Source organism: Tiliqua scincoides, chromosome 6 (assembly GCF_035046505.1).
Source record: "Tiliqua scincoides isolate rTilSci1 chromosome 6, rTilSci1.hap2, whole genome shotgun sequence".
In the NCBI taxonomy this organism is placed as follows: Eukaryota; Metazoa; Chordata; class Lepidosauria; order Squamata; family Scincidae; genus Tiliqua; species Tiliqua scincoides.
This window is the reverse complement of record NC_089826.1, coordinates 44,920,352-44,942,337: the sequence shown is the minus strand read 5'-3', so window position 1 is coordinate 44,942,337 and position 21,986 is coordinate 44,920,352. Positions and strand designations below refer to the sequence as shown.

The following is a 21,986-nucleotide window of genomic DNA, read 5'->3' as shown; positions in this document are numbered from 1 at the left end:
TAGGACAACTGTCTGTAGAGATGAATTGTCCATCCTTCTTCCCCCTAGGCTCTAAGGAGTCGGAAGAGGAAGTGGGACAATTTGTTACTACAGACATTTGCCCTAGAAACAGAGCCACAGAACCCTTGAAGAGTATCATGGAAGCCAGAAATGACATCACAAGAGGCAAAGACTATAGAGGTCAGTGTGCCATGAGAAAACACTGAAAAATGCTGCTCTATAAACACCATGAAAAGCAGAGAAAGAGACAGTTATGTGAATAGTGGTCCATTACATTCAGCTGATGACTGCAGCAGAGGGCCTATCTATACCTTACATTAGACATATCATTTAGCACTGTGTCTTTTTTAAAAATGGGAATAAAAAATGAATAAAAAATAAAAATGGGAATAACCACCAAGGAGCTGATCAATGTGGGATCATGAAGTAGGGGAAAGAGTTCAGCTCTTTCCCTTACAGCAATCCCGTGGCTCCTGCTTGAAAAAACAAGAATCAAAGACCAAACTAGTAATCTAATGTAAGGTGCAGTTTGACCCGCACTGATAAAAAATCATTGCGTTGTAATGCAGTCTTAATAAGCAAATCTCACATTACATTGCTGTATTGCTTTCATGCCTATGAAGTGGTCCATTTTCTTCCAACTTTCTTTTAAAAAATGACAAGAATAAAACATTCATTTATTTTCTATTTAGAGAAAAGCAAATCAAATAAAAAAACCCAATCCGATTCCCCAACCCCAGCTTTGTAGGACAAGCTCACTATGAGCTTACAAATATTTAAGAACAACAAAAGAAAGAATCTAACCTTCTCTGAAATATTCTGCTTTATGGTGCCCATGATGGGTTTTGTTTTGATTCCGAGTCTTTGATCCTATCATAAAGAGCTCTCCCTGTACCTAAACGTAGAGAATGTGTGTAAACTTGCACCAGTACTGTAGTGACAGGATCTGTGCTTGGTGCTCCTTATCCTAAAGGATCAGCTCTGGGTTCTTTCCCTGTCAACCCTTAATTCTTGCTTCCTTTTTTGTGGCCTCAGACATGCTTAATGGTGGAGGTGTGACAATCTGCACACTGCCAAAAATTAATCACAATTAAATTGTAGTTCAAGTTACATTCAGTAACAGGTTGCTAAATTTCCAAGAGGATTGATGACAGCAGCAGTTCTCAAGACTCTCAGGGAGTTTGAGAACTGAGGTAAGTTGTTGTGGGGGAGGGTTGAAGGCAGCAACATGAGACCCAGGGTCACATCACTGCCAGGGACAAGGTTTTTTCTTTTTACACTTACCTAAAGCTAGCACTGGCCTCTGTGGTGTGGGAGGAGGGCTTCCCAAGCCTCCAAATATCTGAAAATAGTGATTAGAACCCACTTTCGGTCACAACCCACAAATTTGAGACCCATAAGATGCCTTTATAAGATGACTTTCTCACAGCCCAATGTTAACTAACCCCCTGCTGATGTGGTCACACCAACAGAACACAAGTTGCATTCTCGGGGGGGGGGGGGAACAGCTGTGGAGGTCACCTTGAGGAGCATTTGTTCGCAAATCCCTATGCCAGTGGTTCTCAAACTCTCTGGGAGAGTTTGAGAGCCACTAAGTTCTTGCGTGGGCGGGAGGGGGGAGGCAGCAGGGGTGGGGGGGAGGCAGCAGGGTGATCCTGGGGATTGCACCGCTGCCTCCTCCCTGCCTCCAGGCTGCCCCCGCCCCTTAAGGGAGCAGGGGCCAGGGCCCTAGGCTGGGGCTTCATGACGCCCCAGTTTGAAAAGCCCTGCCCTATGCCAATGGGTCGCCTCATATCTGCACCAGGCATTTTCTTAACACAAAACTGCGGAGAGGGAATGGGGTTAGGATCCTGGTGCAAGGTTGCCAGGATCCACCCCCTCTCCTGTTCTGACTCCTGCAGCGCCAGCCACACACTCCTCCATTTCTCCCACACCCCATTCCATCCCTCCAACTGCCCTTTCCCACCACCAACTTGCTAGCACTCTCCATCGGCCCATGCTGGTGGCCTTGTTGCATTTGCCATCGCAGAGGCACTTTCACCAGTGGAACATACATTCTACCAGCAGAAACTTTAATTAGAATTGGGCCCACAGATCCCTTTAGCATGGTTTGAAGTTGTTCAACACAGGGTTTGAAATACCTGAGTACAGACCTTGTGACCAGCCATACATTTCACTCAAGAGACCAGTTCATCATGCCTCTCTCCCTTCTTTCTTAGTACTGAAGATAATGCAAACATCTCATTGATGGCTGGTAGGATATTAAGATACAAAGTGAATAAAATCAAGGAAACATACTGCAGCAAACACCTTTAGTAGGAATATAAAATTAATAATGCAGGCACATTCTGGGGAATGGTTAACAGAGTTATTGCAAGCATAAAATCTAACAACTAAAACATAAATAACTGAAAATTCAGACTGGATTGTAATAAGGAATGATTTAAGATGTACTTGATACATGGTTTACAGTAAGATGCAAACCAAACCATTTTAAGAAACAACCAAATCTATTTCAACATAATACATAATTATACAATTTATATAAGTTGTGATAAGTTATTTTTAAAGTACTTCAGTTTATATAAACATAAAAAGTAGTGGAACGTGTGCAAATGAAGATACTCCAAAAGAATGAATTTTAGAAGCCTATAATAAGCAAAAACAAGTGTACATTTAATAACAGTTACCTTACATTGAAAAAAGACAGAATAAGTCACATAGTTAACTTATGCAACATGATCAGCTGATCAAACAGAAGCACACTCATCCCAGACTGGCCTTAGTCTATTTCTTACAAAAAAGAAGAAAGAACTAACAATATAAAGAGGACTTCCTACAGATAATGTATGCTGGGTAGAAGGGTTTGAGGAAAGGCACTTTTGAATTTAAGGCAAACATGGTATGGTGATTTTTTTTTTAAATTTTCTAAAAAATTTAAAATTATTAGGGCAAGGTCTACTTTCCAACAGGTCATCTTTTACAGTGCTAAAATGGGAGGTCAAAGTTCAGACTAAGGGCCCAATCCTATCCAACATTCCAGCTCCAGTGTAGCCAAAATGCAGTCCTGTGGTAAGGGAACACATGTTCCCATACCTTGAGAAGGCCCCAGTGATTGCCCCTCTACCACAGGATGCAGCACACACCCCACTAGCAGAACTGCACCAGCACTGGAAAATTGGATAGGACTGGGCTCTAAGATGGCAATTCTACATTTAGTGCTTTTGAATGTACACTAGAAAGAGCCAACTTTTTGAAAAGGTATTTGCTGCAATCCCACTTATCAGTCAGCCTCTGATGTTTTGTGGATGCAGCATAAAGGCATTATATTATTTCTCTGCAAAATATTTTTAACACAATTACATGAAAAAGAATCTTAGAGAGATTTAAGACATTTATATAAAACATTAGATGTCAATACAAATCATGAGTGTCTCCCTTTGGAAAAATCTCATCTAGCCACCACAATTACCAGAGACCACAAACATATTTGTCAGTGCAAATCTATATTATCTCCCTACTACAGAGGAAACTGTTCACCTTCACATACAAAAAGAGTTCTGTTTCTGAAATGACAATTTACGTTTAGTTACATAAAGTCCACACACCCTCCCCAATTACTACAGTATTCATAATCAAGGGGAAAAATTTAAAGCTGCTTGTGCAAGTATCATTAGAAATAGTCCTCCTTATACAAGCTCCTTGTATTCTTATGATGCATACAAGATCCGGGGTTGATCAATGGACCTTAGTGCCTGGTTCTATTGCTGTTCTTCAAGCCAGGATGGAGTATCAACTCCAGGCGTTTTCAATTTGATATGGAATAGTTTAAGTGTCTGTTCAAGCTGTTTCTGGTTCCCTGCAAAGTATGCTGCGATGGCATTGTGAAACAGAACAAGCTGATTGTGCAATACTTTGACCTGCAGACAAGAACAGATAAAGTTAAGGATGAAAAGGCATGTAACAGAATAATGAAGCAGAAGACTGAGTTTACTCACAATCTATGTGCCAGTTCACTCCCCCCCCCCATCATTTACTGCTTTTCCCCCAACTTTCCTCAAAAATGTACATATTCAATGTGGCTCTAACAGGTTATGGCATATCTGGAATCCAGTGCTTTTGGCTTACACCTTCAGTGCAATGAATACTAAATGAATACTAAATGAAGACAGGCTTATACAAGTGTTATAAGAAGTGTTCTTATACAGGGACATAAGTAAAACCCAGTAAACCTGCATTGTGGTTGGGCCATAGTCACAAGAGACTTAAACCTGTAACTAATTCCCTGTCCAAAATTGTCAGTAGGCAATAAGCCCAAGTTCAACAGCTGAAGATACTAAATAGTCCTTAAGTGGACAACAGCCCTAGAGCATATCAGACAAAAGGTTACAAGTATACCAGTTATTACTAGGCATGAATGAAAGAAGGGTAGGGGGAAAGAGACAGTTGCAACTTGCTTTTCAGGAAAAGCCCCAGACAATATTGCATCAAACTATGCACTTCCTAGTTTCTACTGAGAGGCTCCCAGCCTCCAATGTGGTCTCATAACAGCATACATACAAGGATTGTGGAACACTGCCCTAGTACAAAACAAACTTGCTATCTTGTGGGTAACTAAAGTTCTTCAAATCTTAGAAGGTAAAAAAAGGCAAAGGGGATAAAATGTGAAATGGAGAAAAATAGTCCATGTAGGTCTTAACACTGCAATCTTAAGCATATTTATTTGGAACAAGAATATTAAATCAGTAGCACATACCAAATACAGTTAGTTAAAAACAAAACAGCAGAAAACTAAAGACCAAGAAAAGTTTGCTTGCTCTACATGTGTACGAATGTGAATGCCATACAAATAATTCTTTGTTGAGCTTTACATTGAACATCTATTGCGGCAGGATATTAATTCCTCAAAGAAATTCAAAAGAGTAGAAGACTGCAAAAAACAGGAGTTTTAGTAGTCCATCATGCTGGAGTGGAGTGCACTTTGAATCCTCCCATTTTCTGTTAGGGTAGTTCTGTATCATACTCAATATTTAGCTTGGGGCCACTTTGTGAATTGTAGAAGCCAAGAGGTCACTAATGAGACTGACTTGACAATCAAGATTTCCCATAAGAACACAGAGCCAATTGAGGAAAGTAATACATGAACCAACATTTCCACCACTATCAATGCTGTATAGTATATGAATTACCCCCAGCAACTGTAACAGAGAAATTCAAGAAAAATCTTCATTTTGAAACAAATAGAAATTTGTGTTATAGTATTTTGGTATTTTTTTTCAGAAATTGAAAGTTCTTGCTAGTGTTTGTGAGAAAGAAATTAAATATTTGCTATATTATATTTGTCACAATGTAAAGGAATATCCTCCTTATAACTCATGACCTTCTGCCCTCACTATCTTTGATACACACTACCCCCAGCTACCCAAGATTAGACCAGCACAACTACTTTCTCACTAGTTTAATTTTACAATAAAAAGAAAGCTTACACTGGTATTTCAGTGACAAGTGCAAGAGAGTTCTCAAACATGCATTTCAGTCATACAAGTTGCATGTTTTAGGGTCAGGAAATGAACTGTGTTGGCAAAATTGATGTTCAGAAAACAGTCATAATTTAATCCTGCAGAGGTGGAAAGGCTGGGCTTAACTGGGTACTAAGAACTAAGTGAGCTCCGGCACCTTCCATTCTCCAGTTCTCTCTCAACCTTCATTTCAGCCCCTTTCAGGAAGAAAACCCCGAATCATTTCAACTGTGTTCTAAATGGTTTCCTCTAACATTATTAACCCTTAGTAAAATACAGAATGAGAATACAGAACTACATGTCAGATAATGGACAGCTTGCATACACAAAGTAGATGCTACCTAAAAGTACTGGGCATGGTTATTCACATTAACAGCAGTGAAGGTAGCACTGTGATATAAAAGACAACTAGCCAATTCCAAACATTGTTCACTGTTCCCCCAATTAATTTTTTCAACTCTCTACACATTTCCAGTATTCCAAGTGTTCACAAGTAAAGATTGGTAGTACAGTTAAAATAATTTTAGCATCTAGTTCACTCAAGCAAATATCACTGATGGAATAGTATTTTAAAAGCAAGATGTATACTGTATATTCAATACTACTACACAACAGAATTAATGACAGTCCATAATAGTTTTTGGCAGTACAAATACATGCCAATACAACATTGAGAGAATAAAGAAAAGCATGGAAGCATCCCAAAAGCCCTGAGGGGCTTGACAAAAGTCACAGTTCAGTAGTTAAACTGGTGTTTCCACAATACTAGCTGGGTGGTGACCAAAGATTAAAGGCACAATTTATAGTCCAGGCAAGAAGAAATGAAGTACTGCAACACTGCACCCCAAAATACAAAGTCAACTTGCTCCAATATGTCCGCTTCTTGAAGTGCCAACCTTATATGTGTTCGGTTCATTACTACTTTTGCAATTTTGACACTGTAGGCTAATTACATATTTAGAAAAGACACATGGTACTGCCCTCCTAGGACCGAAAGACTTAAGAATGCAGGATTGTGCAGCGGTGGTGAGGAAATCACACCTTTGAAGGTATCTTCACAAAAAGCCCTCCCTGTCTGTGAAAGGCAAGGTTAATTGGTTGGTTGGCAATCTTCAGTCTCGAAAGACTATGGTATAAGCCTACAGCACCCGGTATTTCTAGGCGGTCTCCCATCCAAGTACTAACCAGGCCTGAACCTGCTTAGCTTCTGAGATCAGACGAGATCGGGCATGTTAAGGGGAAAAGGTTTGTGGCTTAGCTCTTTTCCTTATATGCTAATCACTATAAGCAGGATTCTTTTATCAAATGTGGGAGCATTCATACAGGCAATCTTCTCCCCACACTGATTTTAATGACAGCAAACTGTTGCATGACTCAAACTGCTGCATATAGCAAGGTGCCCCCCCTTTTAAGGAAAGGCTCAGTGAAAGCACATGTGATTCATGTTGAAGGTGTCAGGTTCAACATTTAGAACAGAAGACATCCCTGGAAATCTCCAGCTTTTTACTTTTTTGCACAGTTCAACACATTTATAGTATGGTCAATCACATATATATGAAACCCAATTCTGGTTCACAATTAAAACAGCTTCAGTTTGAATACAGTACTTGCAACATTATCTCCAATTATTATTTCTACAGAAGCTTTGCGATGATATATCTTGAGCTAAAACCTGGCACATGCACAGATTGTTACAACATTTGCTTAAGCATTCTTTCAGGGAGCCAACTCATCTTGTCACTGATGACCCAGCTCCTTGGCATTCCCTTCTTCCCATTAAAGAAGTCATATATGTGGAATTTCTGCAATGAACAAGGTACAGGAAACAGCATGCTGCAGCTATAGTGGTCAATCTAAACCACAACCTTGGCAATGCCTTATGATTGAGATAGTTTGTTTGAACCCTTGGTGGCTGGGGGATAAGAATAGGCCCTCAGTTTGGCTGTACTTGTCGTAAGAGGCGACTAAACGGCCACCGGGTAGATGGGACTCATTAGCCTGGGAAGGCAGCTCATCTGAGAGAAGGAAAACTCTGATCCCAAGCCTCCACTGCCTTGTGGCTACATCCAGTTATGGAAAAGGCTTCAGGAATCAACCTCAAGGCAAAATCCGGAGCCAGAGTCCCTGAGGCAGTTCATGGTTGAACACAGTCACGTTCTGGCAACTCCTGTGACGCCACTAGAACCAACTGTATTGGCTTCTGCCTTTCCATTGGACCATTTCAGCGACAAGGAGAGGGGGGATTTGCTGCATGGTTAACAGCCTATCCTCCATATCTACTTTACCCAGGCTTCGCGCACTGGAGAGGACACTCTGTTCCAGAACCACTATTCAGAGCGCAATACCATAGTCTTCCAAGACTGAAGGATGCCAACAAGGAGATAGTTTGTTAAGCACTACAGTCTGAAGATGAAAGTCTTGGGAATTCCTAAGGTACACCAGCAACCAGGTGAAATACTCTGGGGCACTGAACACTCTACAGCCCAATTCTCATTATTTTTATTTGAATAAGTAAAATGCATTACATTCTTATAGTTGTAACTGGCAGCACTGGCATTTTTTGCACACACGCTTAAGGTGGAACCTTGACAGACTTATAGTTACACACACAGAGCAGCTTCACTTTTAGGAAGCATCAAGATGGTTAAGGTGCTGCATGTTGCCTAGAAACCTGAAATTTGTACCCTAACTAACTTTAATTAGAAGAAAAACCTGAGAACTGGACATTTAAATACCCTCTTAGAATGGGGATTCAAAGCACACTCCAAAAATGCTTAACAAACTAAAGTTTCATCAAGAAAGCCAGCATGTATCAGACGCCTGTTACTCAACAAAAAATCTGAAAATGGGATATTCTTTACACCCAGGTGTCAAAAACCCAAGGTAAAACTTCGAACCCTAACTACAAAAGGTACCTTGGAGCAAGTCAGTCAGCATGTGGAATGGCAATGGCATACCAAGGTCATCTGGCACCTGGGGCCCATACATTTCTGGCAACCCCCCATTACAAAATCTTCAGTAACAGACATGCCACAAAGTGAATAATAATGGCCAGAGAAGAACTGCAGACACTGAACATTTTACTGAACAGTGTCCACATGTGTGGGTGTAGGTGTGTGCATGTAGAAAGAAAGAGAAACTATGTACATTTGTATATTTCTATATAACTTTGTAACTTTTGTGTGTGTGTGTGTGTGCATAATCATACCAACAACTTAAAAATTAGTTTAAAAGAAATAAGTTTTCTTTTAAAAAAGATTAAACATCGGGGGGGGGGGTTGCTCCTGGACACTGCCCTGCAGCCTGGCACCCAGGGCCAAGGGCCTCCCCAGCCTCCCTCTTCATATGCCACTGTGGAATGGAATGTTGAATATAAGGCTTCCATTGCATCTTCAGATTTGGATTGGGAAGACACTTCTAGTAGCAGCCAGGGACAATCATGTTTGGTTTGTTCTTTTTGGCACAATGCCACCCTCATTCAACTATGGTAGATACTAGAAGCATTGTGACAAACTAGCATTGTGCCAGTTGCAAACTTAAACATTGTTTAATTTATCATGATGAGTGAAATAGGTTTCAAAAATGCATCTTCACAAAAGTGTTTCTAGAACCATAGCTTTACTTTTGTTCAAAGCCACGATTTGCAAAACCTACAAAGGCTTTCAAATAGGTACTGCTGAACTTCTGCAAGCAATTCAGAACAAAAAAATTGCCACCATCGCCTTCCTTCTATGATCCAACTATCAAATATCACAATCTGGTGCTGGGAAGAAAGGATCAGTTTCTTGTATGGTTCACATACTCTAATACTTTAAAAAAAAAAAAGAGAACAGTTGAACCAAGTTTTCTGCTACAATCCACAAACTGAGCTAAATACCATATTTGGTAAGGAAAACATCTGCCAATGGCAGTAATTTTCAAATGTAATACCGTAATCTTGACCAGTGAAAACAGGCAAACAATTCTAAATTGGAGGGTTTGGTTTCCTAGCACATCCTAATGTCAGAAAGCAAAATTTCCCATTCTGTCTTAGACAATGTTCCAAAAACCAAAGCCAGCAGATGTGCAAGCTAAGATGAAATGCTATAGAAGGAAGATGAAATTGCTATTCCATTTGGAATGCAATGTATTCAAGCAACATCAGTTATTCGTGGTGAGGAGGGAATCAGTGGCAAGGAACAGCCAAACATGAAAACATGCCAATTGCTTTTTTCCACCAATGCAAAGACGATTCTAGATTCCTAAGATCTGTTCTAGATTCAGTGTTTAATACTACTATTGCTAGCCACTGTGTCAAACATTCTTCTTTGCACATCTACAGTAATAATCACGCAACACTCCAGATCAGAAATTTATCAGCAAGGAAGGGCTGAAAATTTGTCCTTGTCCCAAAAGCTAGGCAACCAAATTCATACTCATTCATTCTCCCCCTCCACAACCTACTGACCAGCTGTGAAACGAGCATCAATTTGAGTGCTTTTTTTTTTAGGGTTTCATAATTTTCATCAATGGTGAAATGAGACATCTGCCAATAACATGTGGTGCTCTATTTGATATTGGTGTATATGATGCAAAGGAGGAAAAGGAAGCAGGTGAACTTTTAATGCAGAAGTCTACAAGCAGTACAAGTAGTTTTAAAGAGAAAATCAAATAAAATAGATTGCTTTATGATCTAAAGATTAGATTACAGGAGATATTTTACCTGGGCTTAGTTTATTTTGGCTACATCAGACACAGAGTAGGAAATAAGCAGCTCTTTACCTTGTTTTCCTCCAAAAACTTCAATTTGATTGATACATCATTGCGCATTTTGTCATATTTCTCTTTATGTATTTGGAAAAGTTGTTGTGACTGCTCAATCTTTGGCAAGGTGTTTGCATCACGTGGGCCAAGATTAAGTTCTTCTAGATCCGTGCGATAAGCATCATATTCAATCCTGAGAAGGAAAAGGAAACCCATACAAATTTGCACAGAGCAAGTGAAAAAACTTACTTATGCCTAATAAAGGTATGGTGAGTTGAGTTGAAAAAAAACTTAGTCATATGTTTTAGAAACTTTGCTTATAATTCTGCTCAATTCATGTACCCATCCTACAATTTGAACACACAGTATGGTCTGGACATGCAACACGCATCTTCAGAAAGGAAAACAAATTTGTAAGTAGATTTATATTTATATTGATAGAATCAAGTTATGGGTTAATTTACAATGTCCTCCCCTGATCCAAATCTGACAGCTCTTATGCATGCTTGGGTTAGAACAGGTATCTCAAAATCCATCCCATGGGTTGGATCCAGAGTTTAGGAAAATCCACCCCCCCCCCCCAGTGGCTCTAACAGTTCCACCGCACCACACACGTTCAGGGCATCAGATCTGGATGATACAACACTCTGGGCAGTTACATCTGCCTGGAAATCCAGGTGCAATGCCTGCTGTGGCACTGGACCATAGATGCGACTGCCTGGAGTGTCACGGCACCCAGATCTGGTGCCCTAAAGAGCCATGGCACAGCAGAATGATAAGAGTGAGACCAAACAGAGACTCGCTGCAGAGTGGTTGCAAATTTGGCGACCATTGGGTTAGAACACAAGCGAGGGGAGAACATTTTCACCCTTGCTGAACCACCTGATAGAGGGCACCAGGAGACTTTTATCTTCACATTGCGTCCCTGTTTTCTATGCGCAGCAAGAGCTGAACACATTAGCTGCAGAGCTGAACTAACCTCATGCCCCACATTATTGCTATGAAGAATCACAATTTATTCAGTCAGAGCAATTATCATAAATTCTTTATATTTAGAGACATTTTAGCAATTGTATTATCTCCATCTTCTTCATTCCTAAATTGTTCCAGTTTCATGCACAACAGTACAGTTCAGTACAAATTCCTCTATTTTTAACTCAATTCAATGCAGAAAGCAACAGATAAGATTAAATTTATTATAATGTAAATATTACTGAAAGTCATACAAAAAAATCTAATTTTTGCTAATATCACTTTCAAAACAAAACACCCTGTCATGCTAAAGTAGAAAACAAAGTTAATTGCTATTGTGCATTTAAACGATTTATTTAAATGCCCATTGAGGGAATTATATACCAGAACACTTCTTTTGAGACTGGAGTTGCTCTGAGGAATGGTCAAAGAGGAAAGTCATTTTTAAAACTAAACAGCAGCAGAAAAATAACAATGAAATAGAAAACTGCACAGAAAGCTGTGACTGAATACATGCTACTTACTTTGTTGTATGTTACTTGTTGGGAATTATATAGTCTATATTTAAGGTAACAAATTCTGCATGTGGTCAGTTTATTTACTTTAAAGAGAATGCTGGATAAACCATTACCTAGCACTTTCATATTGCTTCACTGTCATTAACGTGTCCTCAATTGTTTTATTCACCAGTGTGTTCACACTAGCAAGAAAAAAGTTAATTGCTCCAAGAAGAGTTTCACCGTTTTTAGCAAGAAGTTTCTGAGTTTCTGCATTATATCCAAATTCCTCCTGTTAAAAAAAATAAGAATACCAACATCTTTTTGTAATCTAAGTTTTTGAATTGGTTTTCAACAATAAACTAGACTGACATTATCAGAGTAAAGAATGACTCCAACCGATCCAACACCCAAAGTGACTTCAGATGTGCTGCTCCCCACACAGCTCTACCCTTGTACCAGCACTCTTGATGCCAAGTAACACATACATGTGCACCCAAATTGCCATAGCCACCACCTACAAACTGGCCAAATCCTCACTCATTTGTCCAGTAGAAGAGGTGGAAGCACCAGTGACAGACTAGTTAGATCCCTGCCCCAACCTGGACAGAAAGTAAAAGATAGTTACAATGACTGGATCTCTCCCCCATGGCCTTGTCAGAAAAGGAGATGGGATGGTCAGATGGCCCTCAGTCTGGGGATAATAACAAAAACCTTCTCTGGCAACACTGCCACAAGTTTAGGCAGTGGCACTGGAGGTAGGCTCTCCCTAGCCCACTCACACTGTTCCTTTTTACCAGGGGCTGATTTTAGTCTGCTATCTTGTTTTCAACTAGAGCAGCAGAGCTAGCCAGAAGAAGTCAGAAGTACTGTCCTGCTACCAAAAAAGGATGATTTTCTTTTTTGCACTGAGGAGCAAAGATGATGGTGGGGGAAGTGGGGAACTGCAGATTGCTGATGGGCACAGGGTGCCACCTGTACCCATTTTCCACTTAAGGCAGCCAATTCACCTCATCTCATGACTGGGCTTGACTCTATGACCTTGATCATAGCTATCAAGAGTGATCAAAACTTAATGTAGCAATTGCAGTAAAAGCTTGCTGAACTTTAAGTTCTTTAAAAGAGTGTGCCCCATTTAAGATACTTAGTTCTACTTCAGATACAGGTGTACCTTCTTATCCGCAGGGTACAATTTTGGGATGTCCCTCCACCATGGATAGCTAAAACTGCAGATACAGGCGAATGCTTGATCCCATGGTCCCGGGGGCCTCCCTCCCCCAAGGCAAGGGGAGCTCTGCTACCCTCACCTTCAGAGGGGCTTCTGAACTCCGCAGAGGCCAAGGATCTCTGTCCCTGGCCTCTGTTGAGTTCTGTAGATTTAAAAAGTGTGACTTCCAGTTTCACGAAGGAACTTCCGATTTCACGGAGAAACTGGAAGTGACTTTTTAATGCCTTGTAAGACACTGGGAGGCCCAGGGAAACCCAGGGCTTTCCTGGACCTCTAAATGCCTTTTAAATTATTAAAAACGTCGTTTCCGGTTTCTCCGTGAAACCGTAAGTTGCATTTTTCATCTTCAGAACTCAGTCTGAGCTCAGCAGAAGCTGGAGACAAATGTCCTCTGCCTCAGCTGAGCTCAGAAGCCTCTCTGGAGGCAAAGGGAGCAGAGGTCCCCTCACCTCTGGAAAGGGTGCCTGCACAGGGTGCCCCTGCCCAATCCATGGATATGGGGTGCCCCTTATTAACGTATACAATAATTACACATGTATTTTTTAATATGATGCAAGTATTTTTTCCCATACATTGGCTTCACATGGTAGGAAGGTAAACTTTCAAAATGAACCAGCCCTGTACTAGTTTCTTAGCCCTGTACTAGTTTACTATGGAACTCATACTGGCTAAGATTAGCTAGAGTAAGCATTTAACATGCAAACCAACAATTCACACTTTTTTTATTTCAATTAAGCCACCAGTTATTAGCCAATCTTACAGAAAGTTGGGTGAAACACCTGCTGGAACTTCCACAAAGGTAGTCAATTTACAAGAACGTATCTTTTTCTGTAGTACAAATTAAAGTCTTACATGGAGTTCTAATGATTTCAAACTCAAGTCTGCAAATGCGTCTCCAAGTTGCCTTTGGGTATGTACCATCTGGAAAAGTTGGGTGGACAAAGTCTGTGCTAGTTTCAGGACGTTTTCATACTTCTTTTTGTTATCTCTTAGCACTTCTATTTGAGCTTCCAACTCTAGATCAACTGTTCGTGAGCCTCGCCCCAGTTTCTCAGAGATTATCTGACGAGTGCACTGAAACAAAAAAGGTTAAAATTAATGACTTTTTAAAAGTTTGGTCAGCACAGAATACACCCATTCTTAAAGCTGCAAACTTAAAAGTACATCAGTTAGGGTTTTTGTTAAAATTCTAATTAATATGCCCAGTTAGATATCCAATTCTACCACACACCTTTACAAAATAGAGTGAATATTCAAGTGGGTTTACTGACTGAACACATGGCTGCTTTTCTGAACAAAGATTAATTTATTACGCCAAAAACAAATTTGGTTCTAACATGTACGAAGAGCTGTGAAAGACTATCTTCTCTTCATGCTGAAATGAAGAGGGTAATTAACAGAAACCAAAAGAGGTTTCGACTAGAGTCCTCTTTCAATATGGATGTATAAGGGCAGAGCTATTCAAAATGGGGCATCGTGACAACCCAGCCTGACAGACCTGACCTCTGCCCCCTTAAGGAGCAAGGGTAGGGGGAAGGCAGTGACGTGATCCCCCAGGATTGCACCACTAAGGGGGGCTACAGGGACTGGGATGTACTCACCAGACCCCGCAGCAGCCTGTTGGGGGTGCTGGAAGCCCTGTGCGAGCATCTACAGGGCTCCCCGACATTCGAAAAGTGAAAGTGGACCAATCGCACTCTACTTCCACAAAACCGGAAGTGGAATGCAATCACTCCGCTTTAGAAGGCTGGGGAGCCCTGCAGACACTAGTACAGGGCTCCCCACACCCCTGACAGGCTGCTGCAGGAACTGGTGAGTGCATCCCAGTCCCTGCAGCCCCCCTTAGTGATGTGACCCTCGGGATTGTGTTACTGCCTTCCCCTGCTGCCTCCCTTTCCTCCCCTGCAAGGACTTATTGCAGTCCTCAAACTCCCTGAGAGTTTGAAAACTGCAGTATAAGTGGATTGAGAGGATAGGGAACAAAACCAATTACCTTTCCTAATGTGTCCAACAGGAAAAGAAACCTGGGTTCTGAGGATATAAATCTTTTAAAATTCCTCCTCATATTTTAATCAGAAAATGGAGAGCCCCCTCACTGCTAAAAGGCTGAATTTTTTTTGGAGGGAGGGATGACACTGTTTGGAGAATATGAATCTCAGAGTACACATCCAAGTCTTAATACCCTCCTTTCCACTTAGGTACCAGACTTCCTTCTTCAGTTTCTTCAACATCTCAGAGGAGAAAGGACTTGCATTTTTGTGATACTCCCCATTAGCCTGCATACAAAGCCCTTGACCTCTCATTGGGGAGGTGGCATTCTTCTGCAAGGGCAAACCGTTTGCCACTAAAAGAGATTGTTCCTCTTCTTTCCCTTCCCATCCGAGCCTCAGGGATGCCTGCATATGGACATAAACTCTTAAACTAGTTACCTATGTTTTCATTTACAAATTCAATCAAAGAACCTCATTTAAATGAATTCTAACACAGCTCAAATACAGAATGAACTATAGTATCTGTAAATTATGACTGGGATCAGAGATTCCACAATAAAGGTAATTAAGACTAAGGATCTTTGTGCATTCAGAAAGCTGGAGAGAATGACACTCAGCATGGAAGTACTCAAGCAAAGAAACTGGAATTGGCATTACACTTCAGGTACTATTCAAATAAAAAGAAAGACACATCTAAGTACAATGTAATTAGAGTGTGAGTGAATATTTCACAAGACTCATGCTATGAGGTAAGTTCTGGCTGTTTTCCCACACAGAGATAGGCTGACAAAAAATAAAGGAAAACCAGAGCACTGTCTTACAGTCAGTCTCTACTATGAAGTTACTAGTATGACTGACCCTTCACATGCTTTTCAATGAAAATGTCAACCAGAAAAGTTAACTGAACACTTCTAAGATAACAATCAAGGACAGCAAATGGCTCACCACCCACTCAAGTCAAGGAGTTATGGGAAGAAGTAATCTACACCAGGGATGTCAAACATATTTCCTACAGCAGGACAAATAGCATTCCTGGCATCTGCTGAGGGTCAGAAGTGACATCATTAAGTAGGAACTGATGTCATTAAGCAGGTGATGCCCAGAAATATGTATTTTGTTCTCACCTAGAACACAGAAGACAACATGCAAATCTTGATCCAGCATAAAACTACAAGTCGGCAACTTGAGGATGCCTCAAGAAGGCAAATGCCGCTCTGGGATGTATGAAGCAACAACTTCCAGTATGGTTAGGGAAATATATCAGAAGTGGGTACTATGTTATGCTGTTACTCATGCATGTGTCTAAAGATGGTCCTTGATCTTTTCTAAATTCAGCTCTTTAATCCTGGAATATTAAATGATGGTGTGGCCACAATATGTTCTTTTTTTTTTAGAACAGCAAAACAAGATTATCTTTTAAAAGATAATCATGACTAGGATGCATTATGGGCATTCTCTCTACAGTGATTCCATCATTCCTCATTTCCTTGCATGCTGGGAGATTGTTCAACTGAAGAGGTGGATGCAAGGGAGAAACACCCTCTCGGAATACTTCAAAGCTGCAGTCCTGCACATATTCAGCTGAGACATATGCCCCACTGAAAACAGCACCCAGGGGGCATTTCAATCTCCTCAAACTGGATAGTTTGTGTAAAGATGCCATTCTTCAATAGGAAATATTTCAAAATAATTCACAAGTGCACTCATTCAAGGTGAACCATGAGGCTGCTTTGGACTTCATTCAAAGGTCTAACCCAGTTGGCCTAATCCTGAATACAAAGACACAAGCTCACGAGCTGCCACACGTACCTATTCTGGGACACACTCACTTGTGAGTCAATCCCACTAAACTCAGAGGAACTTACTTCCCAGTGAATTAACTGTACAACACACAGTGATGGTTCCTAAAGGCTGTTTAGCTTCTTCATAAGACAAGAACATAGAAAAGATTGTTACTGAATAGCAGGAAGCAGAACGAACAGTGTTATCTGTGAATACAATATCCCCTCTCCAGAATTTCAATCAGCTGGAGGACACTACAATCCAGATGTTCCATATAATTTCCAAAGCACTTAAGTCATGCAAACATGTTCTTCACCCCTCCACAATGCTCAATTTCCAGCAAACTGCTTTAACATTAAGAATGCTCAACTTGGAGCTCTTGAGAGACTGTTCTGCGCCTAATACCTTCAATCCTGATAACTGGGCAAAGGGAAACCTTTTAAAGTGATGCCCTCTTAAATTTAGTACGAGAGCAACTGTCCCTCTTCACCTCAGAATGGCGTCTTTTCCAGTGGTTGCTGCTAGCGTCTCTTCAGTACTTGCATCAATTTATGCAAATACTGTAATCTATGAGATTTATTATTATTCTATGAGAGGCCAATTAGAGCAAGTTGGTACAATTTATACTGGTTCAGTCTTCAAAAAGGGAACATGCTTATTTTTCTGGCTCAAGGGTAAAGATGTCATTTTGGGTTACTGCTGCTATGTGGACAATTCAACCAGGAATGAGCTCATTAAAAAGATTTCAACTCATCCTGAAAAATGGAGACCAGGTAATTTAAGTATTAGGCCCTCAAAGGGTGGCCTTAAGTCAGAATGCTGTATGTTACCACTAAGATTGCAATGCTGAACACATGTGCTAGGGAATTTACCCAAATGAATACAATGAAGCTTCCAAGTTAACATGCATAGAATTGTGCTGCATACTGGCCATAAAGAATGTAGAAGTATTTGCCATTTTTTAAAAAAGCAGATGCTATTTTATTTATGTATTTAATCATGCCTTTATGCCACCTTAAGCATTCAAAAAGTAGGATACAAGTGCAGATACATTCGTCATATGCATGAGAGGGATATAACTTCTCAATCCCTTCCCTCTTTAACCATGTATGATTCACCAATATAATAGCAATTGCCATAAAGGTCATTCTGGACCAATTCATAGAATTGTGTTCACCAGCAGCTCTCTCCAACAGGAACTTGTTCATACTTATGATGCCCTAATCCTCTTATTTTCTGACACATGCAATGGAAGCCACTCATCTTAGCAAAGTCAAGTCCCTTGCACAACAGCTGGAGAGTTATCAGCTGATGGTGAGCCTGAAAACTACTCACCAAGGTGATGTAGCACTCTGGTCAAGAGCTACAAGCCCCTGGACTGAATTCTCATTAGGTAGCCATTACCAAGTCACTCCCACAGTCTCAGATGCAATCGGGGGATAATGCTACTTACTTTCCAGAGTTGTTATAAGGACTGCATCAAGACAAGACATATGAAGCACTATGCACATTCAGAATGCACTATACCAATGTTTCTCAAACAATGGTACTGGTACCATCAGCAGTACTTGAGATGGTGGTACACAACATGGGATCCCTGGACACTTGCTGCCCAGCAGTGAGAACAGTGATGCAACATGACGAACAGTGGTAGGAGGTTTGACAAACCAGTGATGCAACATGACAAACGGTGGGCACAGCTACAAAGTGTGCTTTACACATGCTCAGAAAAACCCTCCCATCCATCCTGCATCTCTTACTGGTGTTTGTCATTCCGCATCTGGCCTCCCAACCCAGAAGTAACTGACAATGAGATCATCAACATTTACTTCTGATGGTACTTCCAATAGGTGGTCCATGCAAAGTGCTATGATGAGGGACAAACACTGAGAAATGCTGCACTATAAAATGTTAAGTATCATTAATGGCCAAACTATGGTTTTGATGAAGCATTACACAGATCCTATACCACTAATTCCCACATCCATGCATATGTACTAAAAATGAAATGGGCCACATTGCTCTGGGTCACATCATGCATTCATTCTGACACACACATTCTGATACCCCAGACTGACAAGGGAGGGACAGTGTGTTCAGTAGGTTTCATATTTTAAAAATTGGTCACTTTTGTTTCATGAATTGGCCCAAGTTAAACCCAAGCTGCAGCCTGATGTCTTCATTGGGGGGGGGTGGTTTCAAGGGTAGATAGAATGCCAGATGCAGGGGAGTGGCAGCAAAATGCAAGTATCTTGTGTGCTCTCTGAGGCACCTGATGGGCTGCTGTGAGATACAAGAAGCTGGACTAAATGGGCCCTGGGCCTGATCTAGCAGGGCACTTCTTATGTTCACACATTTTCTCTCTCATAATACAGGTGCATAAGACGACTGTGCCTATCCATATATGATGTGCTATAATGAACCATACCAAGCTGTATTTACATGGTATATTGAAACATAGCAGTAAAAGGCACAGGGCTGAGGGCGCAGCAGGCACAATCTATTCCATGAAGTATTTATGTATAAGTTATAAAAGGCATTCATAGGCCCACTATGTTTCTACATGCAAGCACGTGCACATGACATATTGAGACTCCTTCTCAAGAGAAAGATGCACTATGCAAACATTTCTTGTTAAGAAGAAATTCATTGCTAGTTAGCCATGTTGTCTAAGCTGAAGACAACTTTGGCATCTCAACACATCTTTTGCAGGCTTGGGAAGAACATGACCACTGCTCTTTGGGAAGAGAATTAAACTAGATGTGAAATTCTTAATTCAAAAGCCCTGGCCCTTGCCCAGCGCAGACTTGGCAGAATCTCAGAGAGGCCACTGCACCTATGGCGGAGCTCTATTTCAATCTTTATTTTATGTTCATAATAACATTTTTTAATTCATTTGACCTCTTAATCCCCCAAGTCACTCTCTTTCTTTTAAGATTGCAAGCCCCTTGGGGAAGGCTAATATGCAGAAAAAACTAAGTTGCTCTGTAGCCCATGGGTTAGAGTGGAATATAAACTGAAGATAGTTATTGCTGTGAGCCATGCTGGTCACTCTTGTTTACAAAAGGAAAAGAAAAATATGGTTGCCACAATTTGATCGTTAAATATAGCTATAGTAGGAAGACCTGGGGGCAGGGTAGGAGAGTGACATAGCAAGAAACTATTTTTTTTAGATTTATGGGAATGGCAATTAACCTTATAGAGTCTGCTGCTAAATGACATAAGGAAATATCCACCCTGATGGCAAAACACCACAGTGGAAACACTAATGGTCTTTTGTTTTGCAATCTGAAGTTCAGACTGAAAAATCACAATCAGGAACAACAATGAAACTTGAGATCTCATTGTGAATGTCTTACAGGTGCAAGTTTTAGAAAGAATGTTGTTCATGCCAAATCCAGCCGTTTTAAATGATTCTGTGTCTATTCTCCAATACCCTGTTTTAACTCAAGCAAGTTCACACAGCTCTCAAAATAATCTGACAAAACTTTATAAATTATGTTCCTTATTACATGCAACTATTAAAAAAACCTTTGACCCCCAAGAGGTTACTGAAGCAGATGGTCATTAAGTTAAAAACAAAACATGTTTCTCTACTTTCTAATTCTAGGTAAAATGCCAAATCCTTTTGACAGATTTAGTAGAAGGACTGAACTACAGTACTGAAGCCAATCCAAACCTTGTATGTATTCAGGCTCCATCTTCGTACAAGCTCCAGTTTTTCCATGGCTGGATTCTTCACCTCTTCTGCTAGAACTACTGGTCCACTTTTCTGCTGCATTCGTAGACTGCCTGCTGAAAAGTCACATATAAAAGTCAGACATACAGATGTACCTGCAAAAGTGAGTTATTCAAACACATGGCTACAACACACACAGTATTTTCAACATAATTGTGAAAAGAGCTTAGTGTATTACTGTAAAACTTAAGATTGCTTAAATCTCAGCAGTAGACTCAAATGCAAGTCCTGAAGTAATACTGAACTCTCAATTAAGTAGCTTAAATGCTCTGACAGATTCTCTAAGTTATGAAATTCTGCAAAGCAGGCCCAACATATTACTGCATTTGCCAGATTTTTTGTCCACGATATGAAATTGAAAGGCCTGACTAACCACACCCAAGAACTAAGCATTTTCCCAGGCATGGGGAAAAGGCATGCCTTCATCACAGAAAGAAACTTCACTAAAGCTCATGACAGATAGTTCCTATAACAAGTATAACTGCAAACATAATTGGGAGCAAGTCTCACTGAATCCAGGGAGGTTTAACTAGCCAGCAAAACTGTACAAAGGCCTAGCCAAATGCAGCCCCTGGATGCTGCCCCTCTAAAGTATACTCAAAAAAGTATACAAAATTGCTGCTCAAATACTCCCAATGAAACTAAGAGGCAATTTTACACTCTGCCACCACACCCTACATTTACAGCAATTCATTTACATCAGCAGGAAGAGACTGTTGTGGGTAGCATCTCTCATGCAAGATTTCCAGCATATTTACAGTATGCTTTCTGATAAACACTATGACATATTCACAAATCACAAATCACAAATTCACAAATCACAAATTCACAAAGACCAGGGACAGACTGCACTTGCTCCCAGTGTGGAAGGGATTGTCACTCCCGGATTGGCCTTTTCAGCCACACTAGACGCTGTGCCAGAAGCACCTTTCAGAGCGTGATACCATAGTCTTTCGAGACTGAAGGTTGCCAATACAATTCACAAATCTAAGCACATGGGGACACCTGTGATGAACTTGCAATTGTTTTGCATATTTCTATTCCTAGTTTGCACAAGATGCATCGCCCCTTCAGATGCTGGTGTTAAGACATATGAAGCAGTCCTGAGTAAGTATACATTTCTTTAAAGTGATTCTAGTGACTGCTGCAAAAGCACTGCAATGCAGTGGGGAAAGCAGTGCCACATGAAGATTTCCCACAACTAGAGAGTTCTGTCAGTGTACAAAGTTACAGATCAGAATACCACCCCCCATATTTCATTATCCCAAATTGACACAGTGTTTGAGTCTGGTGCCCTCAAGTACAGAAACCCATTTTTGTCTCAATTCTCAAGTCAAGAAATAGAAGTTAAAATAAAAAAGTCTCAAGTAAGATGTTAATGAATGAAAAGAGGTCACCATCAACGTGCCAAATTTAATTTAAAATACAAAAGTACAGGGAAGGAATGCTGTTTTTTCCTCTTTAAGTTTGTTCCTATCACACAGATTAAGAAATAAGAAAAGACACAGAAATGTT

The 21,986-nt window shown here is 40.5% G+C and overlaps 1 protein-coding gene across 5 annotated transcripts in view; it reads right to left on the bottom strand.

The window, feature by feature from the left end:
- Positions 1-2,298: 2,298 nt before the first annotated feature.
- The window catches only part of ARFIP1 (ADP ribosylation factor interacting protein 1), a 45,564-nt gene continuing 25,876 nt past the window's right edge, over positions 2,299-21,986 (bottom strand). For all 5 annotated transcript variants that reach the window (XM_066631960.1, XM_066631965.1, XM_066631963.1 and 2 more), the window contains 5 exons: positions 20,412-20,527; positions 13,812-14,033; positions 11,866-12,023; positions 10,281-10,455; positions 2,299-3,920 (listed from right to left, as the gene is read on the bottom strand). In XM_066631960.1, coding sequence (XP_066488057.1) covers positions 3,762-3,920; positions 10,281-10,455; positions 11,866-12,023; positions 13,812-14,033; positions 20,412-20,527 — 830 coding nt within the window. In that variant the 3' untranslated portion in view covers positions 2,299-3,761. The remainder of the gene's footprint in view (positions 3,921-10,280; positions 10,456-11,865; positions 12,024-13,811; positions 14,034-20,411; positions 20,528-21,986) is intronic.